The following is a 9,687-nucleotide window of genomic DNA, read 5'->3' on the forward strand; positions in this document are numbered from 1 at the left end:
AGCAGGAACCTCAGCAGGAATTATTGTGCCAGTGCCACTGACAGGGCCAGGAGGACCAGGGGCAAATACGAGACCAGACTGGTCCAAAATAATGCTCCGAGGCTCCCTCTACTATCCCAGTGCTTTAGCCCATATCAGCAGAGCAAAGGTAGGGTCAGACTCTGCTCTAATGCCCTCATATGAATGAGATCTAGGTTTTTGGCTCCTGGTTACTGCGTATATAGGAGTATATATTCTATATATATACGTAGTATATTGTATTGGTTTCTGTCCATGTGAACAAACAAAGAACAGAGAAAAACAAAGAAAACACCTTTTAACAGAAGACAGATGAAAATGCACTCAACTGAAAGCATATTGTGGCAGCAGTTTTGCATTTTACACGGCGAGATGATGCTGAACCACCAGCTGGATCTCTGGCTTTTTAAAATAGAAAAGAATCGAACACTTATCTCACAGATCATCCTTAAAGTTTAAGTGTTAAAAAAAGAAAAGAAACATCAATAGGAGAGAAGAGCTGGGCAAGGATGCTGCATCAGTTTCCTTTTCTAAAGCCAGATGAAGATAATGACCTGGAGCAGGTAAAACCCTGAATATACTGGTGTAATCAGACATGAAAGCCCCACTGTGGGGGGGGGGGGGAGGAGGAGTGATGCTTAAAATGTGTTGCAATTTGTATTAAAGCTTTTAAGGGTAGAAGTAAGTAGAGAGGAAGCATCTTTTCCAGCCTAAATCTTTTTAAAATGTTTCTGCTTTCAGTGAAAAAGGTTTTTTTAAACCTATTTTCCCCCAATTTAGAATCGAATCTGAACTTGAATAATTGAATATTAGAAAAAAAAGCAGCTTCATTTTGAATGCTTAATGTTGACAAACATTAGCTGATTTTAGAACAATTCATTCAGTAATTTGAATAACTTGATTCCTCCATGCAAATGATTTGCTGTAATGCTTTGTTTGATCCTCGTTCTGCTCAGTGGTCACATGGAGAATTATTACTGTCCCTCTGTGATTACAACACAGTTTGATTCAGCAACAGAGAAAACAGAGAGGGGGAGTCGGAGAAAGAAGTCAGAGAAAGACCAAAATGTCTGGGGCCAAAGAAAAGCAGAACACGTTCAGTTTATCCGCTGTAAAGCAGAATTATTTCACCACCAGAACGAGGCTTCAGTGATTCAGCAGAAGGTCGCCGTAGCTCACAAAGACCCAAGTCTGTGCATCCAGTTCCCTGAACATGTAATGATGATACATCTGTTTCCCAACCTTATACCCACTGAGCCGGGCTCTTTTTCTGTGACACGTTCATGTTGTGCATGTGTTGGTTTACCTCAGATACTCCGGCTTCCCTCTGACCCAACAACAGTTAGTGATTCTGAACTGATGCTTGGAGTTAATGTGACTGTGTGTGTTTCTTTTTGTAGTTAGCAAAGAGAGGAGAGGTGCATCATGGGAGCTCCCCCAGCAGGCTGGGCCTGTAGCAGCAGAACTATGGGATGTTTCAGGCTCACCTGAGCCATCCCTAACTATAAGCTTCATCAGAAAGGAAAGTTTCAGCCTGATCTTAAAGGTAGAGAGGGTGTAAATGTCCGAGTTATCTCTACATCAGGGATCAGTCCCATTTACTTCCATTCAGTATTAGACTAATTGTGATGATTGGCTTGTTCCTTAAAGTGCTCTTTAAGGCACTTTCATGACTTTCATGAATCTTTTCAAGGGCTGGAAACACGGATCAGACATCAGTCCACTTCACTCAGTACAATTTGCAGACTCATCAGTCTTCTATTGCAGTGATCTGGACTTAAGTCTTTGGTGATTATTTTCCTGTAGGTGTAGTTTATATTCCTGCATATTTTTTTCTTTTTTAATTCTTTTAATCTGTAGTACTTTGATATTTTTACAATGTAAAGTGTGTAATAAATAAAATGATTTATCATTTTTTATATTATTATTATTATAACATTTATAAAGGCTTGAAGATAAATAATCTCAGCAAAACCTGTCGGCTCCAGTCAGGAATATTTCAATTAAATTGACTGAAAAATCACTTTATTTATTCCAAAGAGAAATGATAAAGACGATTCATATTAAATATTGTTTCTTTATTCCGTGTCTACAACAAAAATCTGACACAGCTGCTGTGATTGGTTCCTTATTCTTCATTTGAATTGTGTCGAAACTCTTGATGTTCATGATTATTCAGTTTGTGAGCAGCTGTGGATTAGAAGGAAAGGCAGTGAGAGCAAACTTTGTCATGATGAAAGGTGTGTATTCATTAAGCTTTTTGTGTGTCTGTGTGTGTTTTCCAGCCTCGTACGCGCTCTACTGCCATCTCCGGCGACTTTGTGTGCTCGATGTGCCACAAGATCTTCCCCCTGCAGCGCATGTTGACCCGCCACCTGAAGTGCCACAGCCTGGTGAAAAGACATCCCTGTCGATTCTGTGGAAAGGGATTCAACGACACCTTTGACCTGAAGAGGCACATGCGAACACACACAGGTCAGGAATATCTACTGCCCCCTAGAGGTTCCTTTATGAACTCCTTAAACAAGAGACTGTTTCGCTATGGGGGTGTAATGGTCACTGTTTGGTGTGTGTTTCAGATTTAGTGTAAGACTGAGAACAGTAAAGAAAATTCATCTTAAAAACAGACATAAAACAGAAATATAACTTTCTGTTTTTACTGTAAAGTGAAAGGACATCCTGGACCGTTTTTAATGTCGTATTTATGGGTATGTTTAATAAAATGCTTCTGTGTTTCCTCTCAGCTTTTGTCCAATAGATAATGACACAGTGTAATATATAATGTTCATCAGAGGTTTCTGTTTCTGTATTTATCAGACGCTTTTATCCAAAGAGACTTACAAATGAAGATATAACAGCTTTATAAAAAGCTAACAATAAGCTAACAATAAGCTAACAATAAGCTAACAAAAAGCTAACAATAAGCTAACAATAAGCTAACAATAAGCTAACAATAAGCTAACAAAAAGCTAACAATAAGCTAACAATAAGCTAACAATAAGCTAACAAAAAGCTAACAATAAGCTAACAATAAGCTAACAAAAAGCTAACAATAAGCTCCATAGAAGGAACCCAGGAGTCCGACTCTGTCAGAGGGGACAGAGCAGAGATAGGGTGCAGGCATTGAAGGAAGTGCAGAAAGATAAAGAGATAGAGGGGGGAGGGAAGTACAAGGTAAGTGCTGGAGGTAGAGTCCACTTCATTTTTAAGACCTGTAAAGATAGGTTTTTAGTAGGTTGTGATATGTAAAACATTATGATTGAAAGTGGACTTTCTTATTCATATGACTTTAGAGCCCAGAGAAAAGGTATTAAGGACGAATCTTAAGACTTTACCTGTAGAATCTAAGACTATTTCATTGTATCTCTTATATTATGAGCTTTTCCCCTCTGACATCCTGGGATGCAAACTGAACTTGCACAGGAGGAACCAACCTTTGTGTGTCCCTGCTGCAGGTATCCGTCCCTATAAGTGTGAGCTGTGTGAGAAAGCTTTCACACAGCGCTGCTCTCTGGAGTCCCATATGAGGAAGATTCACGGGGTGCATCAAAAGTACGCCTACCGCCAGAGACGGTCCAAGATCTTTGTGTGTGAGGACTGTGGTTACACCTCGAGCCGCCCTGATGAGTACTTCCTCCACGTGAGACAGCGCCACCCCAGCAGTCCTGCCCTCCGCAGGTACTATCGCCGCCAGGCCCACGAGAACAGCAGCTTTGCAGCAGTGGATCCTAAACTCAACTATCTGCTGTACTCAAACCCAACGTACTACATGTAGGCCTCATCTACTGCTCAGCTTCATTAAACTGAACGAATTCCACAATCCACTCAGAAATTATGATGATTTGACTTTAAATCAAACAATGTTAGTTTTGATTATTAAATCTGTGACATTTAGAACATTGTTCTGTAATTTATACTCTTTCTATGTTTATTCAGCACTTTGTTTTGTCAGTGAATGTTTCTAATTAAGTCTGTCTCTGAAGAAAATAAAGTTTCTGACATGGTTTCATGTCTGTTTGGTTGTTTGAAACTATAATTATTACTGTAAGTCGGGCTAAACTGGACTGGAGAAATGAAGTGTTCAATGTCCAAAATGTTGAGCTGAAATGTGAATGAAATAAATCTCATGTACCAACATTTTACTATGTAATGAAACATATCAGCTCATCTCAGATTTGATGGCTGCAACATAAGGTGCACGTTTGCCACTTTGGAGCATCTCATGATGTTTAACCAACAGTCTTTCAACATCTGGAACTGAGGAGACCAGCTGCTGGACCTGTTCCCATTATTGTCTGATAAAGGATTCGATTCAGTTTAGTTCAACTCAATTTAATTCAATTAAGTTGTATTTATATAGCACCAAATCACAATAAATCTCATCTCAGGGCACTTCAAATAGATTAGAATCCAGTTCATTGTAATACAATCATAATCCAATTAATTTCATTTGAATCTAACTTAGTCCAATACGTACAAAGGGAATTAAAAGAATTCCTGCCAAGCTAAGAAATCCACAGACTGCATCGTAACTTCACTTCAGTTCAACCCCCCCTGGCAGCTGGTTCCACAGAGAGGGGCAGCGTTATCTAACCAGCTCATGTGTAAAAAGACTCCCTGTAGCTGCAGCCCTTTCTCTCACTTTGCAGACCTCCATGCTTTTAAATCCATGCTTTTTAATTCCATGCTATTAAAGTTTGACTGGACAGAAGCCGTCTGAATACAAATCAGGTTCTAAAGATACTTCTAAAGCTGCTCTACTTGATGATACATCAGTTATAATAGTGGGAAGGATTCCATTAATCTTCTCTCTGATAGAAACAATTTTATTGATGAAGAATCTCATGAAATCATCACTGCTGAGAGTTAAAGGAATACATGGCTCAACAGAGCTCGGACTCTTTGTCAGCCTGGCAACAGCGCTGAAAAGAAACCTGGGATTATTCTGGCTACAGCGCTGAAAAGAAACCTGGGATTATTCTGGCTACAGCGCTGAAGAGAAACCTGGGATTATTCTTATTCTCTTCTATCAATAATGAATAATAAGCAGTTCTAGCTTTATGGGGGGCTTTCTTATACGTTATCAAACTATCTTTCCAGACTAAATTAAATTCTTGTAAATTATTGGAACACCATTTCCTTTCCAGACTTTCTTGTCTGTTTTGAAGAATGAAGTGAATTAAATCAAGGACCCAGCTGCCTCTTCTGATTGATCAACTCCTTTTTCAGAGGGGCAACATTGGCCAATGCTGTACACTTCGGCGTTTAGTCCAAGGAAGCCAGGAGTCATACTACGATTCTTTCAACAGCTCTTGAGCCACAGCCCTCTCTCTCGTTGTTCTGCTGAATCTTGCTTTCTAGCTTTTTTTCTGTTCTCCTTCTTGCTCCATTTTGTTTAGCTACTTTTAAATAGTGCTAAAAAACTCCCTGTGTCCCTTCTTGAAGGCTTTCTGTTTCTTGATTAGAAGCGTTTTCAGGTCACTGATGATCCAGGGTTTGTTATTGGGGAAAGTCTTACTGTCCTGAGAATATAAGACAGAAGTTAATGTCATCTGTCACTGAGTTATTGCACTGATATCATCTCCATGTGGCTCACAGAGTGCATCCCAATGGGTGACTTCAAAGCATCTCTGCAGATCTTCTTCAGCTTCTTGAGACCACTTTTTCAAAGTCTTAGTGTAGTTGGAGGTGAGAAGAACCAGATTTTGGACAGATTTTCCTAATAGATGATGGGCAGAACAGCTGGATGCATCTTTTACATTTTGCATAAATCAAACTTAATTTTTTCTGTGGTGGAGCAGTTGACAAACTCTTGAAAGGTTGGATGTACAGCAGAGAGGGAGACTTGGCTGAAATCTCCAAAGAGCCTCATGAAAAGCTATGTTTGAAGCAGCAACAACTGAGCACGTCACAGACTGTAAGGACAGCAGCTGAATATATTTACATCGCTACCAGAATACCAAAGATTAACCCTCTTTGTAGATAATATGAATGAAAACTGTTCAGTTTCCCAGACACAGATCTTCTCAGTGACATGTCCAAGATTACATCATCTATTGTGAACAAGCCCCAATCTCTACCACTGCTTTTGTGTTCAGCCACTCCTGTCAGCACTAGAAAATGAAGGTAAAGGGTTTCATTCCTAGGCTACATGCATTCACCTTCTCTGCAAGCACTACCTTCAGCACTTTGTGGTTAGATGCGTATCTCAACTGTTTCCTCTGACTCTCTCCCTGGTTCCCAGTGTGAGCTTCAGCTTATTTACAGACCCTCAGCTGTTGTGGGTGCCTTTACAAACAAACCTCTGTGGTCAGTCGTTAAAGTGGCTTTTAGTGGTAGGAAACTATTAAACTGGACACACATAAAACATAAAGCAATAGACTTTAATCTAAAATTAAACTAGATCATAAAACTGTTCTGTTATTTTAAAAAATAATCAGGTCTCCTGCCTGTTGGCATCAGTCTGCATTTGGGTCCTCTTCACATCTCTCCATGACATCAAAATAACATCCTGTTGTCTGTGCTGTTTAAGAAAGACTTTCAAACGGAGTGAATAAAGTTGTAATTGTAAGAGTGGGTTTGGAGAAGTTCACATGGGGTTTTTACCAGGGTGCTGTTCATCTATAGACCATAGGACCCTCCGATTGGCTTCCAGTGACCGCTCTTCCACCTGAGCTGCCCCAGTCGTTCCATCCTGGTGCCGCGTTTTCTTCAGGTGAGCTTTACTCACAGACCCAGCTAACCGCATGATGCAGAAGAAAACATGGTCCATTAGAGAGCCACCTTCTTCCATTGCTCAGTGCTTCTGTTTAGATACTCATGTGTCCATTGACAGTGGAAACAGGGCAGGTTTGGGCCCCTTGGCGAGTCTATGGCTACAGGGAACCAAACCAAAATGAGCAGCATGTTCTGACACCTTTTTATCAGAGCCAGGATTAACTTTGAGCTACAGTTAGTTTGGGCAACATCAGCCGGTCTTTGATCCCCGTCAGTGAGCCTCGGCAATACATTATCCAGTCACTGGTTCACTGGTTTTTGCTTCCTGGACCCATTTTGGTTCGTCCTCACAGAATATTCTCACAGAGCTGAGGTTGTGGAGCTGCTCCAGTCCCTCAAATCCTTTCCTGTTTTTATGCATATTAACTTTACTGATGCCTAATATGAGGCCAATGGAACCAGTGAATCAACATCTTTCACTCCACCTGCCACATGTCCCGATGCATAAAATCTACCTTCACCACCGGAAACTGGAGGGCGCATTCTTAGCTGTGGGACTAAAAACTTTGTGTCCCAGATCTGAGCAGCCCAGGGCCTTCAAATCACATTAGGGGATCATTCCTGAAGGCAGACTGACACGGATCACAAGTTTCCATCCCAGATTTAGCTGAACATGCCCCCAGCTTTACCCAGAGTATGGACTGTTTTCCACGGAGAAAAGGTGTGATAATAATTTTATGGCTGATTCTTGTCGATACGTAATAAAAACGTTTCACCATTAAAGACATTAAAAACATGCACACCCTCCTTTCCCATTCAGCAGCTCTGCTCAGGAGTTTTATTCTTCCATCAACAGGTCTGTTGAATAATAAATATTATCCATGAAGTTAGATCACCTCCACAACGTGACGTATGTGTCCAGCCAAGACAGCTCTGCTGCTAATCTGAGCCCGTGTGCTGCTGCACGCTCACATGTTGCATCAAGCTTCTGTTCGTAACTGAGGACGACACTAAGCCTGTCAGCTTGGACTCTACTTGAAGGCCCAGTTACGTCACCACATGTCACACTGTGGAACAGCCATGGGAGGGGAAATAAACATATAGGTACTGATGGAAGGAAGGCAGCTAAGCCTGTGACTGACCGGGAGAAGAACAGCAACCAGCAGCACAGACTGGCTGACTTTGATCAGGCGTAATCTAGTTTTGTTGGAATATTCTCTTATTTTTGTCACGTTGAGCTGTTTTCCTGCCTCGAACGGGTAAGCTGAAACACTCAAATACAACAACTGCTTCCTAAAGAGGCACTTTACTCATTAGAATGACCTCGTCACATCAGGTAGAAATGTTTCTTTAGCAGCTGTACATTAAACGTCATACAAACAAGGTGCATTTAATGGAAGGGTTCCTCAAAATGAATTCTTCTAAAGCTTTAGTGCACATGAACATGTATCACATATCAATCACCACCCCAACGTATCAGCTTACTGTGATAAAACTATAGATTAAGCTATGTGAGAGCACATAACATTTTAACTGTATGTATGGGTCAGCACTAATATTACCCTTAAAACTAGCATATAGGGTAAAAAACACACCTGTGTGTGTGAGAAACTACATCAATATGCAGCCATTAAAACTAACTGCTGTGTGTGAGTCTATGCAACATACGTTACATCCCTAAAACTATACTAATAACTAATATTCCCTTTATTTCCACCTGCTCTCACCCTGCCCTTAACCTTGAGGCTGAGGGATTTTGAGTTGATGAAGCCTTTTATCTCATTAAGAACATTAATCTGCAGATTACCGCACAAATAGATTAAAGCAATAATAGAGACTCTTTTCTTAGCTTCTCCCATCCCTAACCCTCACAAAAGTGCCTAAACAGAGTCTCAGTGGATGTAGTTACACATTCACCCATTCATAGGTTGCCAGGCAACAGTGTTTAAAATACTGTATTATAAATATTATACTGTGGGATGTTAATATGTGTGTGTGTGTGTGTGTGTGTGTGTGTGTGTCTGTGTGTGTGTCTCTGTGTGTGTGTGTGTGTGTGTGTGTGTCTCTGTGTGTGTGTGTGTGTGTGTGTGTGTGTGTGTGTGTGTGTGTGTGTGTGTCTCTGTGTGTGTGTGTGTGTGTGTGTGTGTGTGTGTGTGTGTGTGTGTGTGTGTGTGTGTGTGTGTGTGTCTCTGTGTGTGTGTGTGTGTGTGTGTGTGTGTGTGTCTGTGTGTGTGTGTCTGTGTGTGTGTGTGTGTGTGTGTGTCTGTGTGTGTGTCTGTGTGTGTGTGTCTGTGTGTGTCTCTGTGTGTGTGTGTGTGTGTGTGTGTGTGTGTGTGTGTATTTCAGCATGAACACCATTTTCACTCAGGTCGAATCTCAGATGGCGGAAAGCTCCGGTCAGAGAAGAGGCAGCAGAGCTTATCAGGTACAACTTCCACTCCGGTTCATGCTGTGAACTTCCTTAAAAGTCTCTCCTCCTCAATAATAAAGTGAATAAAGTTCATCTCTTCTGTGTGGACTGTAAATGTTGGCTGCATTTGTTCCAGGTGCATCGGTTTCCTACACCAATACACTCCAATACAAACCTGTTAGGTTAACAGGTGACTCTAGGGTTAGGGTCCAGACTGACTTTAGATGTGAGGATGTTTAGATGTTTGCTCAGACTTTCTGCCCCTCTATCACATACTTTCTGCCTCTATCACAGACTTTCTGCCTCTATCACAGACTTTCTGCCTCTCTATCACAGACTTTCTGCCTCTCTATCACAGACTTTCTGCCTCTATCACAGACTTTCTGCCTCTATCACAGACTTTCTGCCTCTCTATCACAGACTTTCTGCCTCTCTATCACAGACTTTCTGCCTCTCTATCACAGACTTTCTGCCTCTATCACAGACTTTCTGCCTCTCTATCACAGACTTTCTGCCTCTCTATCACAGACTTTCTGCCTCTC

The 9,687-nt window shown here is 41.2% G+C and overlaps 1 protein-coding gene across 1 annotated transcript; it reads left to right on the forward strand.

Annotated features, from left to right (window-relative positions):
• On the forward strand, window positions 1-3,892 carry LOC140279683 (transcription factor Ovo-like 2). The gene is made up of 3 exons (XM_072374844.1): window positions 1-148; window positions 2,304-2,493; window positions 3,474-3,892. Exons 1-3 carry the CDS (start codon window positions 92-94, stop codon window positions 3,791-3,793), a joined length of 567 nt encoding a protein of 188 aa, XP_072230945.1. The 5' UTR covers window positions 1-91; the 3' UTR covers window positions 3,794-3,892.
• Window positions 3,893-9,687: the final 5,795 nt, after the last annotated feature.

Source organism: Leuresthes tenuis, unplaced genomic scaffold (assembly GCF_036924035.1).
Source record: "Leuresthes tenuis unplaced genomic scaffold, fLeuTen1.0.hap1 SCAF_21, whole genome shotgun sequence".
NCBI classification, from domain to species: domain Eukaryota; kingdom Metazoa; phylum Chordata; class Actinopteri; order Atheriniformes; family Atherinopsidae; genus Leuresthes; species Leuresthes tenuis.